The 26,487-nt window shown below is 41.0% G+C and overlaps 1 protein-coding gene across 9 annotated transcripts; it reads right to left on the bottom strand.

Annotated features, from left to right (window-relative positions):
- Positions 1–1,748: 1,748 nt before the first annotated feature.
- LOC138419241 (zinc finger protein 708-like) lies at positions 1,749–26,187 on the bottom strand. Of its 9 annotated transcripts, none has more exons than XM_069551843.2 (6): positions 26,094–26,187; positions 25,414–25,497; positions 11,703–11,829; positions 11,120–11,212; positions 8,227–8,330; positions 1,749–5,882 (listed from the first exon to the last, which is right to left on the bottom strand). In XM_069551843.2, exons 5-6 carry the CDS (start codon positions 8,246–8,248, stop codon positions 4,096–4,098), a joined length of 1,809 nt encoding a protein of 602 aa, XP_069407944.1. In that variant the 5' UTR covers positions 8,249–8,330; positions 11,120–11,212; positions 11,703–11,829; positions 25,414–25,497; positions 26,094–26,187; the 3' UTR covers positions 1,749–4,095. The 9 variants fall into 9 exon arrangements, with proteins under 9 accessions (XP_069407944.1, XP_069407934.1, XP_069407935.1 ...); XM_069551833.2 differs by lacking the exon at positions 8,227–8,330 and adding an exon at positions 21,442–21,528 and having other exon boundaries at positions 26,094–26,149; XM_069551834.2 differs by lacking the exon at positions 8,227–8,330 and adding an exon at positions 21,442–21,528 and having other exon boundaries at positions 25,414–25,808; positions 26,094–26,133.
- Between the last annotated feature and the right edge of the window lie 300 nt (positions 26,188–26,487).

The raw sequence follows: 26,487 nt of genomic DNA on the forward strand, positions 1-26,487 counted from the left end.
GATGATGCTGTGAAAGTGCTGCACTCAATATGTCAGCAAATTTGGAAAACTCAGCAGTGGCCACAGGACTGGAAAAGGTCAATTTTCATTCCAATCCCAATGAAAGGCAATGCCAAAGAATACTCAAACTACCACACAATTCCACTCATCTCACACGCTAGTAATGCTCAAAATTCTCCAAGTCAAGCTTCAGCAATACGTGAACTGTGAACTTCCAGATGTTCAAGCTGGTTTTAGAAAAGGCAGAGGAACCAGAGATCAAATAGCCAACATCCGCTGGATCATAGAAAAAAACAAGAGAGTTCCAGAAAAACATTTATATCTGCTTTATTGACTATGCCAAAGTCTTTTACTGTGTGGATCACAATAAACTGTGGAAAATTCTGAAAGAGATGGGAATTGCAGACCACCTGACCTGCCTCTTGAGAAACCTATATGCAGGTCAGGAAGCAACAGTTAGAACTGGACATGGAACAACAGACTGGTTCCAAATAGGAAAAGGAGTATGGCAAGGCTGTATACTGTCACCCTGCTTATTTAACTTCTATGCAGAGTACATCATGAGAAATGCTGGGCTGGAAGAAGCACAAGCTGGAATCAAGATTGCCAGGAGAAATATCGATAACCTCAGATATGCAGATGACACCACCCTTATGGCAGAAAGTGAAGAGGAACTAAAAAGCCTCTTGATGAAAATGAAAGAGGAGAGTGAATAAGTTGGCTTAAAGCTCAACATTCAGAATATAAAGATCATGGCATCTGGTCCCATCATTTTATGGGAAGTAGATGGGGAAACAGTGGAAAGTGTCAGACTTTATTTTTTTGGGCTCCAAAATCACTGCAGATGGTGACTGCAGCCATGAAATTAAAAGACGCTTACTCCTTGGAAGAAAAGTTATGACCAACAGAGATAGCATATGCAAAAGCAGAGACATTGCTTTGCCAACAAAGGTCCGTCTAGTCAAGGCTATAGTTTTTCCAGTGGTCATGTATGGATGTGAGAGTTGGACTGTGAAGAAAGCTGGGCACCGAAGAATTGATGCTTTTGAACTGTGGTGTTGGAGAAGACTCTTGAGAGTCCCTTGGACTGCAAGGAGATCCAACCCGTCCATTCTGAAGATCAGCCCTGGGATTTCTTCGGAGGGAATGATGCTCAAGCTGAAACTCCAGTACTTTGGCCACCTCATGAGAAGAGTTGACTCATTGGAAAAGACTCTGATGCTGGGAGGGATTGGGGGCAGGAGGAGAAGGGGATGACAGAGAATGAGATGGCTGGATGGCATCACTGACTCGATGGACGTGAGTCTGAGTGGACTCCGAGAGTTGGTGATGGACAGGGAGGCCTGGCGTGCTGTGACTCATGGGGTCGCAAACAGTCGGACACGACTGAGCAACTGAACTGAACTGAACTGGGTGAAGTGCCTCGGGCTTCCTAGGCTGAGTGTGGATTAATCCATTCAAACCAAGATGAGGATTCTGGTAAGAACAGTGACAGTATTGAAAGGTTGCTTCTGCTGCTAAGTCACTTCAGTCGTGGCCGACTCTGTGTGACCCCATAGATGGCAGCCCACCAGGCTCTCCCGTTCCTGGGATTCTCCAGGCAAGAACACTGGAGTGGGTTGTCATTCCCCTCTCCAAGGCATGAAAGGTTGCTGCTCAACCACAAAAGATGCCTGGATTTTTGGCCTCCTGTGGAAAAGAATTCAATCTGGGGCCAGAGATGAGGCTTGATCACTCAGAGCTTTTGTGTAATAGTTTTATTAAAGTATAAAAGAGATAGAGAAAGCTTCTGACCTAGACATCAGAAGGGGGCAGAAAGAGTGCCCCCTCACTAGTATTAGCAAAGGAGTTATATACTTTTAATTAATTAGTTATTACAGTCAATCAAAAGAATGTTTGGAGGTTGTAAAGACCTCACTAGAATGACTCCCATACTTTACATTTTTAGACAACAGGATTAGCCACAAGGTTGTTCCCCCCGCCCCCTCCCCCCCACCCCGCCCTGAGAGACTGTCCTCAAGCAGGAGAATTTGTTACATAATGCTAAGAAATGTAGAGGGGAAAAAAAGTACTTCCTCCTTGAGAATTCCAGACTCCTCTCTCCTTGGGAATCCCCAGACTTAGCAGCCTGCCCAGAAATTGATTCTCTCAGTGTGATTGAAGGGGGTCCTGTGAACAGACTCTGGGGTTCAGCAAGACTGCTGATCTCAGGAAGGTGGTCACCTAGTGCAGGGGCTCACAGGACTGGCTGGTGTAAGCTCAAGGACCTGCAGGCTGCCTGCTCCCCAGACAAATGCTGAGGCAGCAATAGCATGGAGTAGTTTAGGGAAACTGTCTACAATAATTTGTATAATCTTTCTTATTAGAATCATCCCAGTGTCCAAGTAGTTACAAAATGGGAGAGGAGCTACAACACAGAAATGATGGAATATATCTGAAGTTATGAGAAATTTAAAGCTAGTGAGTAAACTAATTTACACATATGCCATCTCTCTGTGTTACCAAATAGTTCATTGTGGGCTCCTCACTACAACCTTAAATAAGGTGGGTGAGGTTACTCTTGGTGGTGGGTTAACATTTCATTCATTATAATCAACCGAAACACTAAAAGCCATTCACTTTTATTAATAACCATGTATTAATTTCACACATATTTGAAACAAAACCTTTTACAAGCCACGGTATAATCCACGATTAAATACAGATAAAAAGTACGGAGAAAAATATTCATTTTTTGATATAATGATGTGAGATTTGTAATTTTTACAGCTTACCAAACAAAGCCTAGGAAGCACTTCGCAAGCATGATATACACTAATTCCATGCCTTTTCCAGGAAGAGTTTCTTACGTTTCTAGGTTATTGCTGTCTTTATTTCACGATTGTTAAGTAATAATCATGACTTGTGTTGATATCATAAAGATACATCAATATTGCAGTGAACTGTCATCGTGTTCTTCTTACAAATAAAGGATATTACTATTGAAACCTTACAACCAACTTCTGTCCTACTTTAATACATGGAAAGATTAAATGATCACTTATACCATGGCAACCTGCAGATATTTGACATCAATGACAAATACCTCCATTTAGATGTTCATTGTCCATTTTACAGTATGGTATCCTTCATGTTTTAATGGAGAATAGATAGAAATGGTTGCAACACATATAAAAAGGCTAATCTTTAGTAAACCATCAAAGACCTATGTTTGCAAACACACTAGAAACAAAGCATAGTATGGATTATTTGACTGCTGAATTACGTTCACTTCAAATAATCTCAAATCACGTCATTATTAACAAGCATACACACATAGCTAAGAATTGTAACTCTCTAAAGCAGAGACATTACTTTGCCAACAAAGGTCCGTCTAGTCAAGGCTATAGTTTTTCCCGTGGTTGTGTATGTATGTGAGAGTTAGGCTGTGAGAAAGCTGAGCACTGAAGAATTGATGCTTTTGTACTGTGGTGTTGGAGATGACTCTTGAGAGTCCCCTGGGCTGCAAGGAGATCCAACCAGTCCATTCTAAAGGAGATCAGCCCTGGGATTTCCTTGGAGGGAATGATGCTGAAGCTAGTTTGGCCACCTCATGCAAAGAGTTGACTCATTGGAAAAGACTCTGATGCTGGGAGGGATTGGGGGCAGGAGGAGAAGGGGACGACAGAGGATGAGATGGCTGGATGGCATCACGGACTCGATGGACATGAGTCTGAGTGAACTCCGGGAGTTGGTGATGGACAGGGAGGCCTGGCGTGCTGCGATTCATGGGGTCGCAAAGAGTTGGACATGACTGAGTGACTGAACTGAACCATTAACCTTCATGTCACAATTCATGGTAATATATCCATTTTCTATGTGTTTTAACTATGAAGTACTCCCTGCAGTCATTCTCCTTCAGAGAAACTTCTGAAAACAAAATTGATGAAATGACTTCTAGTATGCAATCTCTGATATTTACTTCAATTTAACTTTTGATTAAATAACTTTCAACATATTTGTTACATCATTTCCAGAGGTTTCTTGTACAAACTCTTGTGTTTTTTGATGCATGTTTAGGGCAAACCTCTTCCATCACTTGTTCCATTACTAGGGTTAAGTGTGTGTTCTCAGATGTTTAGTGAGATTACTACTATGACTAAAGGCTTTGCCACATTCTGTACATTTATAAGGTCTCTCTCCAGTATGAATTCGCTGATGCTGAGTAAGATGTGCACACTGAATAAAGGCCTTGCTACATTCTTTACATTTATAAGGTCTCTCCCCAGAATGAATTCGCTGATGTGTAGTAAGAACTGAGTACTGATGAAAGGCTTTGTTACATTCTTTACATTTATAAGGCTTCTCTCCAGTATGAATTTGCTGATGTCGAGTGAGATTTGAGCACTGAATAAAGGCTTTGTCACATTCTTTACATTTATAAGGTCTCTCCCCAGAATGAATTCGCTGATGTCCAGTAAGAAGTGAGAGACGATGAAAGGCTTTGCTACATTCTGTACATTTATAAGGCTTCTCTCCAGTATGAATTCGCTGATGATAGGTTAGCTGTGAGTAACAGATAAAGGCTTTGCTACATTCTGTACATCTATAAGCTCTTTCTCCAGTATGAATTTGCTGATGATAGGTGAGATGTGAGTAACAGACAAAGGCTTTGCTACATTCTGTACATTTATAAGGTTTCTCTCCAGTATGAATTCGCAGATGTTGAGTAAGATGTGAGTTGTAAGTAAAGGCTTTGCCACATTCTGTACATTTATAAGGTCTCTCTCCAGTGTGAATTCTCTGATGTTTAGTAAGAAGTGATCGAAGGTTAAACACTTTGCTACATTCTGTACATTTGAAAGGTTTCCTTCCTGTATGAATTTTGTTATGTCTACTTAGATGGCATGACTTACTAAACACTTTCCCACATATCTTACACTGGTTTTCTTTCTGTGGATTCTGAACAGTGTGCTGTTGAATAAGTTCTGAAGACTGATTAGAAACCTGACCATATTCACGACAAATCCTGTCTTCAGGACAAGTAGTCTTATCTAGAGAAAAGCCTGACATTTGATCAAAGGTATTTCTACATTTACTACTTTTAGAATCCTTCTCTGAAGATTTGGGCCCCTGATGTTTCATAAGGTTTGCATCTCCTTCAACTGTATACCCAGTTTCATTGCCTGAATACCTTCTCACTCCACCATAAATATTCTTGTAATTACTGGAATTGGAGCTCTTATTTAAGGCATGACTCATTTTATTACACATAGAAAGTTGTTGTGTATTAACCATATCACAATATGTACTGAACAATAATGGTTGGATTGTGTCTGTTCCATTATCATCACCATGATACATCTTGGAATGCAGAGAAAATATCTGTTGGGGGAAGACAAATGACCCCCTGCTCATGGATCCCTCAAATTGATTAGATTGTGAGTTTGCCCACTCATTGTTAAATTGTACGTGTTCAGACATGCTTGAATGTATGTTTAGTCGAAGCCTACGTTCAGAATTGTCTGAATGAGTATCTGCAGTAGAGACTAGGTTACCTTTCAGACTTTCCACGTTTCCTTTCAGAGAACATGTATGTTTCAAAAGACGATGGAAATCTTTTCTTAAACACTTACACTTCTCGGCAGATGTTGAAGACTGAAGTTGGTCATTTTCCCAATTTGACTCACGTTGTTCCTTTCTTTTTCCAGTGATGTTAGCATTATGTGTAACTGTTTCCATTTCTTTATGTCCATATAAACATCCTCTCTGTCTTTCATATACCCTTGTATATTCCCAGTCTTTCAGAAATATTTGATATATTCCTAGGTTTCCTTTTGGGAATACATCTTCTAACGCTGCATTCTTCGGCATCAAATCCTGGGTGTCTTGTGGAGACATAGCTGAAAGATACCAAATAAGAAGTAATTTTCCCTGCTATTCTCAGTGAATATCTTTAAAGATTTAGAAAAAATTGATGACCATTAGCTAGTTTAAAAATAAAACAGAGACGGAAGGATCAAGATGCCGGAGGCTTAGGCAGATGTGAAGCTCATCTCTTTCTCCATAAATGAATGAGAAATGAAACAATTCTCACAGAGCCCAGCTGAACACTAGCAGAGGCCCTTGGAAATCTGAAAGGACAAGAAAGACTCCTGCTGAGCCAGGTAGGACAAAAGAAAGAAGAAGGAAAAGGAAGAAGAGAGGAAGTGGATTCAGGCCTGCAACCCTTTGGGGAGATGAAACTGAGGCGAGGTCTCCATATCGGGGGAAGCCCCTCACTGGGTGAGCTCAGTTTGGACAGAAGGAGAGGCTCATTCTCTGTGACAAGAGAACACCAGCATGTGGCAGCAGGACAGAGTGAGAGCTGCACACAGGGTACTGACGCCAGCACTGCCCACCCAACCTTAAAGGCATGTCCATCAATGAAGAAAAGAGCTGCATGCTGAAATGTGGGGTTTGGAGAGCAGACCCAGGCAGCGGACTGCTGTTGGTGATGAGGAAACATCCTGAAGGGATGGGAGTAAGGGAGGAGCTCTGAAAACGGGATGCTTATGGTGGAAGCCTAAATCACAAGAGAGCAGAGTGCTGTTGGTGAATGATGCCCAAAGAAGAAGCCCACTGCATCCCTTGTCCCTTGTGCTGGCCCCTGCTTGACAGGGACTACGAAGAACCCCACCCACATAGGTCTTTAGAGCCCCCAGTCATGGCCTCCCCCATTGACCTCATCCACAATCAGCAGACTCCTGTGCTCTGGGTAGCCTCAGGAGCAGACACCTGTGAGTTGGCCATAGGCACAGATGGAGCTGAAAGCACACGTGAACCCCAAGGATAAAGAAGAAAAGCTGAAAACTCTCCTTGAAGCAACACAAGCCAGGGTCGTACACCCACAACTGGCTTTATAACCTCAGCCCCTACAGAGCATCTGAATCAAATACCAGGGCTCTCTCATTCATGGCAGGAATAGCTTTAGCAGCTGTAGACTTTGTGGACTCCTACACAAGGGAGCTGGGCCAGGACAGAGCCTGAGCTGCCCCATAGAACAACAGCAGGTCCAACTCCACGCTGAATGAAATCCCAGGACCTGACTTCACTGAATCTATGCTGGTGACCTTGTGAAAACAACAGCTGAGAGACACTAGGGCCATGTGCCATCATGCCCATGGTTAAGGTGGGGACAACAGCAGTGCCAACACTACATAGCATAGGAGCTTGCAGAATGCATGAGGGGGCACCAGAGCACACCCTGAGGTGAACATCCCCAGAGGAGTAATACTCAGTGACTTCTCTCCCAGTGGGTGTGCTCCATCCCACCTGCCTCGCACCACAGATCAGAATCACAGTGAAGTCTCAGATCTGGGGTCTCTATTCCACCAAGCAGGGCGCAGGCCCCACCAGAGAGAGGGCAGTAACAACCACAGAACAATGGGAAAACAGCCCTGAATATCCCCGGCAGGCTCTGGTCAAGGTTAACAGCAATCAAAGCACAGATCAAGAGAGGATAAGGGCACAAACCTCTGGACCAACCTCACCCACCAAGGTGCAGATACCAGAAGGAAGACTAACTACACTCCTGCACTCTTCAAAACAGAGACCACAAACAGAAGGCTGGACAAAATGAGATGGCAAAGAAATAGGTTATGGGGAAGAAACAAGACAAAAACCTCCAAGGACCATTGAATTAAGAGGTGATAGGCAATCTAATAATTACTTCTTGCTTTTAGTCATCTTAAGTGGAGCACCAAACACTTTCACATCCTAGGTGCCTAGTAATTCTTAAATCTACTTCTTGCCACACATGTTTCTGAGAATGGTCTATGTTTCTGAGATGTTTCAATTTAAAAATCATAGATGATAGTGACAGAGAACTAAGCAGAAACTGAGGAGACATAAGGCACTGTCTGAGGAAGCTGAATACAAATAAGAGAAACTTAATAAAGTCCTAGTTTTAAGAAATCAAATAAAAAGAGAGACTTTCAAACTATGATTGAAAGAGGGAACTCTACTCATTGCTCTGTGGAGACCTAAATGGGAAGGAAATCAATAGGACGGTAAAGACTAGAGATCTCTTTAAGAAAATTAGAGGTACCAGGAATATTTCATGCAAAGATGGGAACAATAAAGGACAGAAATGGGATGGACCTAAAAGAAGCAGAAGATATTAAGAGAAGTTGCCAAGAATACATGGAAGAACTATACAAAAAAGATCTTAATGACTGAGATAACCACGATGGTGTGATCACTCACCTAGTAAGAGACATCCTGGCATCCAAAGTCAAGTCGGTGTTAGAAGGCATGAAGACCAACAAGCTAGTGCAGGTGATGGAACTCCAGCTGACCCATTTCAAGTCCTAAAAGAAGATAATGCTAAAGTTCTGCACTTGATAAGCCAGCAAATTTGGAAAATTCAGCAGTGGCCACAGGACGAGAAAAGGTCAGTTTTCCTTCCAATCACAAAGAAAGGCAATGCCAAAGAACGCTCAAACTACTACACAATTTTCCTCATTTCAAACAACAACAAAGGCTCAATATTCTCCAAGTGAGGCTTTAACAGTACATGAACTGAGAGCTTCCAGCTGCTCAAGCTGGATTTAGAAATGGCAGAGGAATGAGATATCAAATTGCCAACATCCCTTGGATAATAGAATAAGCAAGAGAGTTCTGGAAAAACAACTACATCTGCTTTATTGACTACACCACAGTCTTTGATTGTGTGGATAACAAGCAACCATGGAAAATGCTTAGAGAGATGGGAACACCAGAGTACCCTACCTGCGTCTTGAGAAATCTGTATGCATGTCAAGAAGCAACAGGGAGAACTGGACATGTGACAACGGACTGATTCCAAATTGGGAAAGGAGTACGTCAAGGCTATATATTGTCACCCTGCTTATTTAACCTATATGCACAGTACATCATGCAACATACCAGGTTGGATGAAGCACAAATTGGAATCAAGATTTCACAGAGAAATATCCATAATCTCAGATATACAGATGACACCACCCTTATAGCAGAAAGTGAATGAAACGTTGTTGCTGAATCACGCAAAGACGCCGGGATTCTTGTTCTGGAGGATAAGAATTCAATTCGGGGCCAGAGACGATGCTGGATTGCTCAGAGCTTTTTTTGTAATAAAGTTTTATTAAAGTATAAAGGAGATAGAGAAGCTTCTAGACATCAGAAAGGGGTAGACATCAGAAGAGGGTAGAAAGAGTACCCCCATGCTACTGTTAGCAATGGAGTTATATACTCTCCAATGAATCCAAAGAATGTCTGGAGGTTGTAAAGATCTCACCAGACCTACCCCCATAATTTACATTTTAAGATAACAGGATTAGCTAGAAGGTTTAGTCCAGAGACTGCCTTAGGCAGGAGACATTATTGTTACATCATCCTTGTAAAGACCAGACGTACTCCCATAATTTACAGGTTAAGATAACAGGATTATCCAGAAGGTTCAATCTAGAGACTGTCCTCAGGCAGGATACATAATCCTAAGGAATGTAGAAGGAAAAAAAGTTTGTCCCTTTTTCCTCCTTGAGAATTCGGACACCTCTCTCCCTGAGGACCCCTAGACTTCTTATCAACCTGCCTAGGAAATGACTTTCTCACAAAGTGGAACTGAGGAGTCTCTTGATGAAAATGAAAGAAGAGGGTGAAAAAGCTGGCTTTAAACTTAAGCTTCAAAAAAGGAAGATCATGGCACCGGTCAGATCGTTTCATGACAAACAGTGGAAGAAACAGTGGAAACAGAGAGAGACTTTAATTTGGGGGTTCCAAAATCACTGCAGATAGTGACTACAGCCATGAAAGTACAAGACGCTTGCTCCTTGGAAGAAAAGCTATGACCAACCTAGGCAGCATATTAAAAACCAGAAACATTACTTTGCTGACAAAGGTCCATCTAGTCAAAGCTATGGTTTTTCCAGTAGTCATCTATGGATGTGCGAGTTGGAGCATGAAGACAGCTGAGTGCCAAAGAATTGATGCTTTTGAACTGTGGTGTTGAAGAAGACTCTTGAGAGTTCCTTGGACTGCAAGATCACACCACTCCATCCTAAAGGAAATCAGTCCTCAGTATTCATTGGAAGGACATGCTGAAGCTGAAGATCCAATACTTTGACCACCTGATGCGAAGAACAGACTCACTGAAAAAGACCCTGATGATGGGAAAAATTGAAGATGAGAGAAGGGGACGACAGAGGATGAGATGGTTGCATGGCATCAGTGACTTGATGGACATGAGTTTGAGGAAGCTCTGGGAGTTGCTGATGGACAGGGAAGCCTGGCTTGCTGGAGACCATGGATCACAGAGTCAGACTCGAGTGAGTGACTGAACTGAACTGACTAATATGTATAATTGATTCTTTTTGCTGTATAGTAGAACAGCTATATTCCAATTAGAAATTTTAATAGTTTGAATCAACCATTAATAACATAGTGGAAAATGTGGTGAGATTTCATGTCAATTTATTTTAAAATTCTATGAAGTAATAGAACATAATAAAGTATTTTAGCATGTTAGAATTGGGGCAAATACACTAGATATTTAATGAGATCATATAAGGAAAAGAGAAACTTTGAAGTCAACCTGAGTTGTGCATTCTTTCATTTTCATGAGGTTTTGCTTTCTGCAGTGAAAAATTACTTGAATTTGAAATTTATTTAGAAGGTCCTATGTGTCGCTCCCAGTGGGTAGGAAATTATAAATCAGAGAACGAAAACCCGTCCCCAGTATTCCAAGCAGTTTGGCAGTTTGTCTACCACTCCACTCACACACTTCTGTGTAGAGGTAGAAGGAAACTTTAAAAGGACTGTCATACAGTTACTCAGAAATGGGCAGAGTCTTCCTAGGGCCCCAAGAAATCAAAGAGCAACGAATGAATGGAGTTTGTCACAAGCCAAGAGGAGACTTCTAGTTCATACTATGATGGATGAAAATAATCACTGGAGATAAATTCATGAATGATTTAAGAGACAGAATGGGGCAGGTGATACATTTCTATGACAGTAGCAGACACAAAGCCAGGTTTTCGAAAACCATTTCCATTGAAGCAAATCTTCCAAAACTATATGATGAAGGATCAGTTCCTCCTACCTCTCATCTGAGTCATCATCTCCATCCATTCACACCTACCTGGGTAAATGGCTGTTGTCTCCATTCTCTTTATATTCCTGGGATCCTTCAATTGCTCCAGAAAGGCGACCAGGTCCAGTTTAGAGACAAGACCTATTGATCAGAGAAAGGAATATTTGTGTTGTTAGAGATTCATCAGTATCGAATCCTATATGTATTCAGGTGAGATGAGAAAGCATTTTGTTCTATAAAACGATTTCCTGAAATACTTTATTCAAAGCCGCTATACAATACTAACAAACACCTAACAATCAGATCCTGAGATTCTGGTCAAGTAGTACTAAGGCAAAAGTAAGTAGTGTCACTGTGAAATTAAGACAGGGTGCAACTATTTAATATCACAGAATTTACACAATTACCACTAACCTAGAACGAAGGAGGCAGAGTACATTAAGGAAGAAAAACATCACCAGCATAACGAATCAGGAAGACTTTCTTTCTAAACTCACAAATACCTATTTTCCCCTAGAAAGCAGAGATCTGAAACTACCGTGGGAAGCAGAAAATTTCAGAAGACATTCTTGACATGACGGACAAAAACCCAGCGGGTAAATAAGGGATTCCGGAAGGCAGTTATCCTCACCCAAGGAGGCCAGGTTCCCATAGTTCTGTAACATCACATCCCTGTATAATTCCCGCTGACCGAGGTCCAGGCATTCCCACTCCTCTTGAGTGAAATCGATGGCCACATCCTGGAATGTCAGCTGTCCCTGAAATACAAAGTACAGATGCCATGTGGCCATGGGAAGACTTTCTAATGTGACTCAAGATGCAAACGGCAAGTTCAGAGATCTGGTTGTCAGTTGGTGGCTTGGCTGGTATAAAATATATTTTTTAATAATCTTTTTTATATTTTATTTATATATATAAATATGTAAATATATATTATTTATATATATTTTATATTTATATTTTTATAATAATATAATTTTATAAAATACATTTTTTTGTAATCCTTTTTACCCAATTTCTAATGTGAAGAAAGGAGGATGAGTTATGATCCACAAGCCATTAGAGAAACTACTCTCATCTGAGAGAGCAATTATAAAATAATCAGGGCAACATTAACATATTGTTCAGTGTTCTATTCGTGTGACATAGGATAAATTGTTTGTCAAAGAAACAGGAATTTTTAAAAGTATATTCTGAGCCAAGAGTTCTGAAGTGGGGCCAAAGTGCCACAATTCTAGCAAGGATATTTGAGTTGGTAATGTTGAAAATTCTGCTCGATGAATGACGATTTTGAACAAAAATGAAATAGAATAGTAAGGAAAGAATTCATACTTAAGTTGGAACTTGAACTGTTTTACAGATATTAACAGGTCTAATAGGATAATAACTTTTCTTGTGGTCTGGGCTCGTGTTGGAAAAAAATTTCAAGACATGAGACAAACTGAGAAGGAAATTAAGTTTATTAGAATGGGGGATGCTGTTAGAAGAGCAGGACAGCTCAAGGGAGAGCAGATGTTGAACAGAGGTCCTTAGTCCACTTTCATAGCCAGGATACAAGGAGTGAAATAGGGGTCTTGCGGATCATTGCTGAATGAAGAGGCACATATACAGGGTGGGGAAAGAGTAAGAAAAATACTTTCTCCTTATGGGGTAGGAGGGGAGATCATTTACACTCCTCAGGAGGACCTGAAATCAATACTTACAACAGGAGGAGGGAAAGATGGTAAGGGGTCTTGTTTTTTCGTTCCTGCATTCCAAGGCCCTCCTTGGTATTATCTACTCTTTTGTCCCTGGGTCACCACATACCTCCCTATTTTTAGGGTCAATTCTTGGCCCTTGTTGATACCCTGCTCATGTCTAACTATCTACCCATTTCCCTTCTCACACATCTGGGAATCCAGTTTCAAGGAAAAAGGGGCAATGACCACTCTGGCTTCTTCAGGCTGAGCAGAGGTACATGGGGCTCTGGGTTCCATTTGCCTACTCTGTCAGGGTGCATTTATGCAGAGAGATGAGAGTCCATGGAATGATAAGGTGACTTGTTTCAGCATTTTCTAGGTGTTGGGCAGGGAATATTCTTGCACGACCATTTGGAAATTTGTGGTATTTTAGAAGAAACAAACTTTACAAGAAAGTTAAAGTTACAAGGCCTAAAGATTAAGAGAAGTAGAAAAGCTGCTCAGGGGTTACTTAGGAGAACCAGGACCGGACATTGGTTCATGACGTTAGTGTTTCTCTAGGTACGAAAAGAAGCCAGAGTCTGGCCTCATAAAATCTTTACCTGAAAACATCTGACTATCAGAAGGCAGTTCTACGTTTTTCCCAGGGCACAGATTGCCTTATTTCTGATCTCTACTCTGAACAGCTTTCAGTGGGGGGGGGGGCTGAAAGTCAGGAGCTTGCTGTGGTCATGATGTCATCTTTGTAGAGACAGCTGGCAGAGTTCAGTTAGCAGGGTTTCTTCATAGCCACATATTTGACCATGCTTTGGGGGCATTACTCATCTATTGTGTCCCATGGCACTGGGAAGGCTCATTCCCAGGTCTGGGGAAGGTTCCATCGATAGGTCACTCAGTGTGCTTTTTCTAGGCCAGGCCTTGTGAGTAGCAAAATCTCTGGACCATACCTGTCTTACTAGCCTCTTGGTCCAGGAAAATATTCCCTTTTCTTCCTACTTCCCACATCTAGAGTTACATTATTACAATCATTGATAGCATGTGGAACTTCATATTAGCATTTTATCACAGGCTCAGTCACACATTGAGTAACATAAGAAACAATCTTTTGAAACAAGTGACATAGAAATTAATATAGCTATAACTAGCAGTTATTAGTCAGGATGTAAGTAAGAATGAAAAGTCAAGAACTTTCATTAGGTAGAGCCCAGTATTCCCCAGGTCATCTAACTTCACTTGTTAAATGACTATAGCCTGGAGGTAATCTCCTGGTTGTATATCATGGAGCATCCAATCTTCATCTGAAGATTGTTTACTGAGATTAGCTTTAGAAACAAACTTTTTAATAACTTAATTGAATCTTTTAGAAATATAAGAAGGAACCATCTCAGAAGTGAGTCTTAGTAAACACTAGATAAAAAGTTAATATTCAGTTAAACATAACTTTTTCACTATGAGGGCATGAAACCTGTAGCCAGGGAAAGCTTTAACCCATCAAATAAAAACGAGGTTTGTCAGGGAGCTGGGAAAAGCCAGGCAGCCATGTTGGATTTCCCACAGCCCTGACTCTTTGATTTATAGCTATTTTTCACACATTTTTAATTCCCTGATTGACAAGCAGACCATGGCCATGTTTTAAGAACATCAGGATGGCAAAAGTCTAACCATGAGGGGTTATTTTTGTAGAAGAATGAGTTTTGTCTAAATGTACCATAATCTTAAGTATGCTTATTTACTTTGCCAAACTAACAAAAAGATTTTTAAAATGAATATAAATCACTCAAATGCCAAGAAACTCATAATCTCTTATTGAAAGTTGCATTCTAAGGAAACTTTGTTTTATTAACATAGAGATTAGACTGAATTCCAGTCTGGTACAAGCTTGCATGTTAGTCACTCGGTCGAGTCCGACTCTTTGTGACCGCCCGGACTGTAGCCCACCAGGCTCCTCTGTCCGTGGGATTCTCCAGGCAAGAATACTGGAGTGGGTTGCCATTCCCTTCTCCAACAAGCTTACCAGATAGCAAACAAACAAAATCTGTTTATTGGAATGTGTATTCTGTTGATAGATGAAATGTTCTGTATATGTCTGTTAAGTCCATTTGGTGTAATACATAGTTTTAAGTCTAATTTTTCCTTATTTTCTGTCTATATGATCTATCCGTTGTTGAAAGTGGGATACTAAAGTCCCCAATTATAACTATTTCTATTTTCCTTTAATGTCTGTTAATATAAACATAAATATATAATATTTAATAAAGATGCAAACTATACAAATATACAATACATATATATAATAAATATATATTTGCTTTCCCTAAAATAAAAAGAAAAATCTTTTCCATAAATCATGAAGTAGCAGTATTCTTACAAAGGCATCAGAGTGCAATCATAGAAGGCATGTTTAAATCTGATTAAACTGCAAGTAACAATGTAGCCAGGTCACTGCTGTGACTTGTAACACTTTACCAGGATAAGTAGAATTATAGTTGACCACATTTTATTAGGGCATATCAGATCTATATGAACTCCACATAATTTTAGGATATCTATATTATATAATATATATCAATATTATATCTATATTAACATCAACCATACAGTATAATCCGAGAAGATTTATCACCCCCTCAACAGTACTTCCCATGTAATTTAACATGTCCAATGAACTCTGGTAGTTTAATAGCTCCCTGGGATGTCTCAGGGGCCCTCTGAAGCATTCCAAAGTCAGCTAGAAGTCAAGTTACTTAGGAAGTTTTGTGGGCAAATATCAAAAGGGGTTATAACACTCAGTCAGATTAAACCATATAGATCACTGGGAAACAAAGTATTTACTTAGCCAAAGTAACAAAGAAGATTTCAAAGGTAAACATAGAACAGATCACATCAGAGGTAAAGAAACTTAAAATCCATTATCAAAGGCAGCTCAACATCTCAAGAAAACTTGTGTTTATGCATAAAACTCTTCCCTTGGTGTCCACTTTCCATGAAACCTTTTTATCACTTCCTATACCCATTACTTTGTTCTCCCATCCTGAAACAGCCACCTGTAAGTCGGACCTACCTCCTTTACCCTTCATAAAATGTAATTTCATTCCTCATACCTTCTTTACTGAAAATACACATGCTACTTTCTGTAAGCAACCAAGAACTTAAGCATTCTGTAGATTGGTGAACATATATACCAGTGATAATTTTTCCCCCCCATTCCTAGAGGTACTTTGCTGGTTGACAAACTTGTAACAGATATAAAAATATAACAATATTTAACTTATAATAAATCTAGGCACAATGAAAATACTGTGCTTAATGACTCAGACGTATCTATATTAGATGAGCAAACAAACATTAATACTACATATTTACTATTTATATTTCCCAGTTCACGTGAATCTGAAATTCATTTAGGTTAATTTCTCTTATAGTTAGAATTGTCTGAATTGTAAGCGCTTACTTTCCTTTAGGCCAATTATGTTAGAACTCATTTACAACTTCAGCATTAAAAAAAACACACACACACACAATAGAGCGCACACTGACACATACACAAATCCAGAGAGAGATCTCATAGTTTCCTGCCTGAGATTTAAAACTTCTCTTGGACCCTTTTTTGTTTGTTTGTTTGTTTGAAGTTCTGACTTGCCCAAGGCTGAGTTAGGTCTCAGGTAAATCAGGCAATGTATTTCAAGGATATGGAAAGGGTTAACTTCAAGCTTTTCTCTAGGCAGGACTTTTAACAAGCTAGTTGTTTTTAAATGCATATGCAAAAAGAAAGGGTTTTGCAGTTTCAGAGGGAAAGAAAATTTCATTTTAATCAGTTTTCTCCAGAGTCTAAAGAATATCAGGGCCATCCTGTGTCAAAAAGTCATCTTTCCTTTCTGTAGTTTTAGTTTTATAGCTAAAATATAGACCAAATAATGCTCAAATTGACTCTGATATCAGGGGCATTTCAGCTGATAAAATTCTTGGACGTCCCTCTGGTGGGAAGTGAGGTCTTTGTCCCATCAGAAGAATCTGAAGGGTTGAGGGAATTTGCAGGACTGGGGGAAGCTTGGTCCTTCCCAGGCCTGAGAAACAGTAGTCAGAAGGGAATTCTTTAGGATGTTCAGGAGTAGGGGAAGCTTGGTTCCCTCTCCGCCTGAGAGATAAGCTTCCTTAGAAGGGGATTCTTTAGAATGTTAGGACATTTTTTGATCCTTCAGGCTTTTGAATATAGAAGAAAGACCTGGACCAAAGGGAATCTCAGAATCCTTTCCTAGAGATCATGTGGATATGAAAGGTCGAGTAGGGGTCATCTATGAAATCTGATGGAGAGAGACAGAGAGGGACAGGCGACAGAGAGGCAACAGAATGCAAGGAAATTCTGAGTCCTTTCCCTTCTTTTGGCAAAACCTAGTGTGCCATTCAGAGGACATTTTAGGGGTGCCCCCGTTTCTATTGGTGCCAGGCATTTTGGCGTGTCAAAATCTTCCACTGAGAATGTAGCCAAGGGCTGATTATGAAAGAGCCTCCTGGGATGTAACAGAACCCACTCTTAGCCTACCTACCATAGAATGGGAGTACTGAGAGTCACTGGCTGACAGAAAGGCGTCCCTTTTCTCCCAGTGATCTCTCCATGCGACTAATGCACAAAATGGCCGAGTGTCCCAACAGTCACGTCCGACAGTGAGAGGAGACCTCTGAGAACCCTGCAGCTAAGCCACCAGGTGACACAGGCAGAGAAAGAGATTCCCAGGAACAACCAGGTGACTCACCATTTGGTGATTCCCTAAAACATGGAAGGCACTCTTGGGACAGCTCAGAGGCAACACCCAGGTTCCTGTAAATCAATCTGGACCAAAGGGGAAAGAAGAGAAAGTGACAGGGAAGAAGGCTGAGGAATCCGCCTTACAATATATTTGGGAGGCGGTGGTCCAGGGACAATGGTCTCTGTTTTGCTTCAACCTGACACGGTGAACAGAAGTTGTCTTGCTGGGGCCAGATGCCCTTGTGGCCTGATCCGTTCTGTGTGCCCCCTAACCTCACATGGGAGTCTTTCTGTGGAAGGCACCCTAATGGCTTTTATGTGTCTGTCCTGTGCCCACACAATATTGGTTGGCATAGTCCTCAGTCGGAAAAAACACAAAGGAGAGACCCTCACCAGGGCTTCCCTGGTGGCTCAGAGGGTAAAGCGTCTGCCTGCAATGCAGGAGACCTGGGTTTGATCCTTGGGTCAGGAAGATCCCCTGGAGAAGGAAATGGCAACCCACTCCAGTATTCTTGCCTGGAAAATTCCATGGACAAAGAAGCCTGGTAGACTACAGTCTATGGGATCACAAAGAGTCAGACAACACTGAGCGACTTCACTTTCACTTTCACTCATCCATTCAAGCTGCAGCTACTTTGGGTGCAGTGAGCAGTGGGGCCTTTGGAACATACCAGAGGTTAACCCTGGCCAGAGTTCCTACGTTGCTGCAACAGCACTTGCCTGTTGGCAGAGGTTCCCTATGAGAAAGGAGAAGCGAAGATGGGAGGAAGAAACTCCAACTCCCCGAACAAGCTACCAAAAATGTCATGGTATGGCTGTGGGTTGGAAAAGAATTTCCAGACATAAGACAATACCGATCTGGTTAATCAGTTTCTACATTCTAAGATCCTCCTTGGTTTTATCTGCTCTTCACACTTTGGGTAACCACAACCTTGGTAGAAAGAATCATTTTAACTGTTTAGTATATACTCTATAGTTTTCTGACTTTTTATCAGAGTCTTGAAAGTGTAAAAGAAGTAACTAAAAATCAGTAATGTTCCTCTTGTTCCTTTTGGCATATATTTTAACAAACAGCCATTAAATGGCAGAGCTGAAACTTTACTTCAGTTTATGTACTTTAGACATAATTACTTTTAACTAATAAAACCAGACAGATTCACAGAGACAACTCTAAGAAAAGTTGATACAAGTTTCTGCTCATTTCAGTTCAGTTCAGTTGCTCAGTAATGTCCGACTCTTTGCTACCCCATGATTTGTAGCACGCCAGGCCTCCCTGTCCATCACCAATTCCCGGAGTTCACCCAAACTCATGTGCATCGAGCCAGTGATGCCATCCAGCCATCTCATCCTTTATCGTCCCCTTCTCCTGCCCCCAATTACACCCAGCATCAGGGTCTTTTCCAATGAGTCAACTCTTTGCATGAGGTGGCCAAAGTATTGGAATTTCAGCCTCAGCATCAGTCCTTCCAATGAACACCCAGTACTGGTCTCCTTTAGGAGGGACTGTTTGGATCTCCTTGCAGTCCAAGGTACTACCAAGAGTCTTCTGAGCACCACAGTTCAAAAGCATCAATTCTTCAGTGCTCAGCTTTCTTCACAGTCCAACTCTCACATCCATACATGACTACTGGAAAAACCATAGCCTTGACTAGATGGACCTTTGTTGGCCAAGCAATGTCTCTGCTTTTCAGTATGCTATCTAGGTTGGTCTTAACTTTCCTTCCAAGGAGTAAGCATCTTTTAATGTCATGGCTGCAGTCACCAACTGCAGTGACTTTGGAGCCCCCAAAAATAACATCTGACACTGGTTTCCTATCTATTTCCCATGAAGTGATGGGACCAGATGCCATGATCTTCATTTTCTGAATGTTGAGCTTTCAGCCAACTTTTTCACTCTCCACTTTCACTTTCATTAAGAGGCTCTTTAGTTCCTCTTCACTTTCTGCCATAAGGGTGGTGTCATCTGCATATCTAAGATTATTGATATTTCTCGCGGCAATCTTGATTCCAGCTTGTGCTTCTTCCAGCCCAGTGCTTCTCATGATGTACTCTGAGTATCAGTTAAATAAGCAGGGTGACAATATACAGTCTTGACAAACTCTTTTTGTATTTGGAACCAGTCTCTTGTTCCATGTCTAGTTCAACTGTTGCTTCCTGACCTGCATATAGGTTTCTCAAGTTGCAGGTCAGGCGGTCTGGCATTTCCATTTCTTTCGGAATTTTCCACAGTTTTTTTGCAACCCACACAGTCAAAGGCTTTGGCATAGTCAATAAAGCAGAAACAGATGTTTTTTTCTGGAACTCTGTTGCTTTTTCGATGATCCAGTGGATGTTGGCAATTTGATCTCTGGTTCCTCTGCCTTTTCTAAAACCAGCTTGAACATCTGGAAGTTCACGGTTCACGTATTGCTGAAGCCTGGCTTGGAGAATTTTGAACATTACTTTACTAGCGTGTGAGGTGAGTGCAATTGTGTGGTAGTTTGAGCATTCTTTCGGATTTCTTTGGGATTGGAATGAAAAGGGCCTTTTCCAGTCCTGTGGCCACTGCTGAGTTTTCCAAATTTGCTGGCATATTGAGAGTGCAGCACTTTCACAAGTTTCTGCAACTGTAAAGAATACTAAAGACAAGAAAAGTTTTAGTCACTCAGTCATGTCCCATTCTTTCTGACCCCATGGACTCTAACTTGCCAGATTCCTCTGTCCAAGAAATTCCCAAGCAGGAATAGTGGAATGGGTAGTCATTCCCTTCCCCAGAAGTTCTTCAAGAAAACAAAGCAAAAAGAAAACAAGAAGAAAAAATTGATCAAGTCATGTTAATATTTTCATACATACGGTTCAGTTCAGTTGCTCAGTCATAAACGACTCTTCGCTATCCCATGGCACACAGCTTTCCAGGCCTCCACCAACTCCTGGAGCCTACTCAAACTCATCTCTACTGAGTACAGACATACACTCAAATGGGTCTATATGCTCAATTAGAGGAAGAGGGAAAGTTTTTCATGTCACTAAATCAGGTAATTTTGAGCGGGGTAAAATGTACATAATGCTAGAGGATGATATTCTTTATTTGCACTGAGCTGTATTTTAAATTTTAATACAGTTGAGCATAGATTAGGACTAATAAGATTCTTGTAAGTATTTTGGAAAATACAAATACCTGTGTAATTACCTGTGATGAGACTCTGTGATGTAAGCATGGAGTGTACTGGAAAAGATCAGACCTGGGCTTGGGATGAAAACTCCCACTCCCAAAACCCAGCATCTCTGCTAAATACACATGAGTGTTCATTTTCCAAAGCAGAAAGAAAGTAAGAAGACATGCAGTTACTCCGTTAATTGTGATAGTTTAGACACATCCCTCACTTTTTCTTTCCAAGACACTTGTTCAAGTCAAGTGGAAAAAAAAAAAAAATCAGAGCATGGGAATCTCACAGAAACACCTAAACATGTCAACATGAGTCATGGAGTAAGAAGTTCATGGAGGAAAGCATTATCGCTACATGTGTATTTTGGCATTATTATGGAAACTATGATCTGAATCTATCATTAAAAAATGTTATTTCGGGGACTTCAGTGACTAAGAACATGAGCTCCCAATGCACAGAGGTCTGGTTCTTTCCCTGATCAGGAAACTAGATCCCACATGCAATAGCTAAGCGTTTACATGTCACAACCAAAGAAGCTGAAAATTACAAGGATGACTGAAGATCTTACCTGCCACAAGAAGACCCAGTGCAGCCAAATAAATATTTTAAAAATGTGCTGTAAGCAAATTTCACTTCATATATACCTTCCCTGATCTGTAGCCTAATGTTGTGGTCCTTTAATGGACCAGAATCCGATGGTCAGAGTCAACGATAAGAAAGTAAAAGAGAGAAAGGGGCTGATATTCCCTGGTTTATGCAGAGAACCAATAAAGCCCTTGACACAGGGCTTGTACCACTCACGAAGGCACAGGGCATTCTCTCAAGGAGGTCTGGAAAGCCTAGGCAAGAAAGTGAGCTCAGCAGGATTCCATGCTCCAGAGAATTAGCCTGAGGGAGAGAGAGAGAGAAAGATAGATATGGGGACCCAAGCTCTGATGGAATAAGGGTGCTTTAATGATCTTTGTGTGAGCATATATAGGCTGTTAAGGAATTTATTTGACAATGATAAAGATCAGAAAACCAAACGAATAGTAACTGTTACCAAGGAAACAAAGAATTAACAATGGTCATTAGGTCAGAAGACAACCCATATTTCAAGAGGGAGGGTCATGACTAGGAAGAGTAACTGAAGGGAAAGAGTTTACTGAAGTAAATTCATGCATACAATTCATCTCATTATCTCAGTCTTGGGAGCAGGACTGAACTGGTGGTTTACTATAATACTTTTACACAGCAATATTTTCTACTGTAATCTGAAACCAAAAAAAAAAAAAAAAAAGATAAGAAATGACCCATACACTTTCAGAAACTATTCTGACCTGGAAAAAAAATGATAAAATAATCAGAACCACATGGGCATATTTGTTTTTGAGTGTTGTATTTGTATGACACAGCATGAATTGTCTATCAAGGAAACAGGTAATATTTTTAAAAAGCATACTCTTACCCAAGAGGTCTTAAGTGGGAGAAATATGCCATTTATTTTAACAAGCTTAACTTTTTTCAGAGTACTGTTAACAAGCTTCTTTTAACTAATGATGTTCAAAATTCTGCTCCATGAACAACCATTTTGAATAGTAATGAAATACAATAGTAAGGTAAGCATTCATATTTACTTTTGAATGTAAAGTGTTTTTCAAATTTTACAGTTCAAATATGATAGCATCCTCAGTAGAAACAATCATTTTAACTATTTAAGATATACTATATGCAGATGACACCACTCTTATGGCAGAAAGTGAAGAGGAACTAAAAAGCCTCTTGATGAAAGTGAAAGAGGAGAGTGAAAAAGTTGGCTTAAAGCTCAACATTCAGAAAACAAAGATCATGGCATCTGGTCCCATCACTTCATGGGAAATAGATGGGGAAACAGTGAAAACAGTGTCAGACTTTATTTTGGGGGGCTCCAAAATCACCGCAGATGGTGACTGCAGCCATGAAATTAAAAGACGCTTACTCCTTGGAAGAAAAGTTAGAACCAACCTAGATAGTATATTCAAAAGCAGAGACATTACTTTGCCAACAAAGGTCCATTTAGTCAAGGCTATGGTTTTTCCACTGGTAGTGTATGGATGTGAGAGTTAGACTGTGAAGAAAGCTGAGCGCTGAAGAATTGATGCTTTTGAACTGTGGTGTTGGAGAAGACTCTTGAGAGTCCCTTGGACTGCAAGGAGATCCAACCAGTCCATTCTGAAGGAGATCAACTCTGGGATTTCTTTGGAAGGAATGATGCTAAAGCTGAAGCTCCAGTACTTTGGCCACCTCAAGAGAAGAGCTGACTCATTGGAAAAGACTCTGATGCTGGGAGGGATTGGGGGCAGGAGGAGAAGGGGATGACAGAGGATGAGATGGCTGGATGGCATCACGGACTCGATGGACGTGAGTCTGAGTGAACTCCAGGAGTTGTTGATGGATAGGGTGGCCTGGCATGCTGCGATCCATGGGGTCACAAAGAGTCGGACACGACTGAGCGACTGAACTGAATGGAACTGATATATATTTCTGAGAGTTTTTACACAGTCTTGGATGTGTAATGGAAATAATTTAAAATCAATTATGTTGTTGTTCCACCTTTTTGCAAATATGTAGCAAACATTCCTTAAATAGCTTAAATTTGCCTCACTTTATGTACTCTAAACAGACAAACACATAGGGACAACTCTAAAGAAAGTTCATAGAAGTTTCTCTAACTGTGAAGAATACAAAATACAAGAAAAATAACTGATCAAATCATATGAATATTTTCATGCATACATTTATTAAAATGGAACTATAAATTCATTTCACTAAAATGAAACAATCTAAGGCCATGGAAAATATGTAAGAACAATTTTCAAAGGTTAGAATAAAAATATTCATGAAATGATGGCTTTTATAAACCCTAGGTTTCTGCACACAAAGATGCACACATAAACACACTTAAGGTAAAAGCAACTGTGCATAAGTAACAGATCTTTTGGAAGAAACATTTTTAATCTACCTTTTAAAAAAAATTCAAGTGTATTTTAGCATTTATGGTAAAACAAACGTTTACAAATTGTGCATGAATGCCTGCTAAGTCACGTCAATCATGCCTAACAGTTTGCAATCGCATGGACTGTAGCCATCCAGACTCCTCTGTCCATGGGATTTCCCAGGCAAGAATACTGGAGGGGTTGCCATTCTCTAAGGGACCTTCCCAACCCAGGGATCAAACCCAGTTCTCCTATATTGGCAGGCGGATTCTTTACCACTGAGCCACCAGGGTTCACTGAAAATAACCTTTTCTCTTTAGTAAGAATAATCAAAAACACAATATGAGAAATAGTCTACATTTTATTAGCAAATATAGCATGGCACCTATTTAGAACACATTTCCAGACCTATATGGAGAAACTGTAAACCTTTACTGAAGCACATAATGTCTGAAAATCACAGGTTTTACCTGGAAGATGTGGTGACCTAAAGACTCCAGTGACTGCAAATTCAGAACAATTCAAACTCAAAACAAACACGGATATTGCAAATATAAGACTCAGCTGTATCCAGGAGAGCCAACATAATTCTGAATTTAAAAACACAAAAAAACAAAATAGAGGGAAATTACAGATTTCTGTAATTATCTGTAAATCTAATTCTGCCAAATTACAGATGAAGTTATCACTGTATAGACTAGTAAAACTTCAAAATAAATGATGCAAAATGGCAAGAAGGTAGCCAAAGAAGCATACCTAAAGAGAGACTTAGACATTATTTTGAACAATAAAATAGAAGGTAAACACAACAAATTTTTTTTTAAATAACGCAACAGGTGAGGTATTCCAAGGTAACAACAAAAATCAGCGGGGGGTGGGGGCCTGGGGGGGGGGTCAAAGGGCATAAAAGAAAGATTTAGGTTTCAGCATCGTGTAATAAAGAATTTAGGGACTTGGCTGATGGTCCAGTGGTGAGAAATCTGCCTGTCAATGCAGATAACATGGGTTCCATCCCTGGTCAGGAACCATCCCACATGCCTTGAAGCAGCTAAGCTAGTGTGCCACAACTACTGAAGCCCACCTGCTCCAGAGCCTGCCAGTTATTAATACAACGACTGAACCAGTGCCTTAAAGCCAGAGCTCCACAACAAGATAGTAGCTCCTCCTAATCACAACAGAGAAAGCCCAAGTGCATCAGCAAAATCCCAGTATGGCCAAAACTAAATAAATACTAAAACAATAACAACAAAAAAAGAATTTGGCAGGCTTTGGTCCCCAGGTTGTGGAAGTTTCTTAACTACTTGGAATTAAGTAGTTAACTACTTTCAATTTTATTAACTTGGAATTCCCCCACCCCCACCCCATTGGGAATTTCCTTAGTGACTGAAGTAGCTTTATTACTCTCCGTGGGCCCTGATTACTTATGCTAAAAACATGACCTACATGGTGGCCCCTAGTTTAATAATGGGACGACTCAGGTTGTGAGGCTGGCCATTTCAAAAGACCAAGGATGTTACTAGAGGTTTGGGGCTTTGAGCCAGGTGGGCTTATTAGCCCAGCCTCTAAGAAGGGGAGAACGCTGGAGATATTATCAATCCCGCCTATGAGGCTAAACCGCAATAAACACTTGAGTGAGCTTGTTTGGCTGGCAATACTCTGTTTTCTGTCACACTGATGTGCCAGGAGGGTCCCTCGGGATGATGACTATGGGTCAGTTCAAACAAACCCGTTCAGAAGTTAAGAAGCTTATCAAGTCCAAAGAAGCAGCATTTCAGGAAAGAGAGACAGAACAAACAAACAAAAGGACTATGCCTCTTACCTCTAGATGAGTCATTTCTGACTCCTTGCTTTCCTCTTCCTCTGGGATTCCTTCTCAGGTAAGATCAGTCTTGGGAAGGGACCCCTGAGTGTTGAGAATAGGCTGTACAATACTTAGAAAAACACACCGAGGTCCCTGTAACACAGCCCCACACAGAGGGAGGATCTCAACAGGCACAAAACACAATCTTCTAAGTCCAAGGACACAGCAGGGATTTTGGAACACAGAATTAAACGAGGCGTTTTTAGTTTTATTCTTTTCTTCTGAACTCGCGGCCCTTCCTGTGAAAGCCACACGTTCTTGGCTGACCCTCCCGTTCAAACCTTAGGCAAGACCCTGACCAAACTCCATACAGAATAGGACCTCCTTCCTTCACCTCTTCGTGGATCAGGGACCTAGGGGTTGGACAATGCAGGACTTTAAGCAGCGGTCTCTACAAGTTAGAAGGTAGAATTGCCAGAGAAGGACACGGACTCTAGAACGATATCAACAGGAAGCGAACGCGGGCCCCAGGGACCCGGCAGCTAAAAGGACTTCAGAACTTCTAACGGCGATGCGAGGACACACTGGGGACGGGAAAATGGGGACGGTAGTTTGAACGTCCACAGAGACCCCCGAAACCCACGTGTGAAGGACAGCAGGCTGTGGGACTACGAAATCCAGGTTTTAAACAAACTCACCAGAACTCTCTGTCGGTCATTTAAACGCAATTCCGGGTCTGCACGATACTGCGCACGCGCGGGCGGAAGATCCGTTACAAAGGAAGGTGAGTGCGCTACGCCGCGGCCAATGAGAGCGATGTAAGGGGAGAAGGTGGGACGAGGCCGGAAGCGCAGGTGTGTAGGGGCGGGGCCAGTGGGGGCGGAGCTTTACCTCCCCTGACGCCGCCCCTGTCAGTTTTGGGTCTGTTGGTCCTTCTGTCCAGCTGTGCTTCAATTTCTGTCCCTGTTGATGCCTTTAAATCTCTTTGATTTCCTCTGGAGCAGAGCTGCTTCCTGCTTGTTCTAAGTTAATGTTTCACACAACTTAATGCAAAAGAGAAGAATTTTGAGAGCTGCCTCTAAGGAAAGCTGA

The sequence above is a fragment of the Ovis canadensis genome, chromosome 14 (assembly GCF_042477335.2).
Source record: "Ovis canadensis isolate MfBH-ARS-UI-01 breed Bighorn chromosome 14, ARS-UI_OviCan_v2, whole genome shotgun sequence".
NCBI lineage: Eukaryota > Metazoa > Chordata > Mammalia > Artiodactyla > Bovidae > Ovis > Ovis canadensis.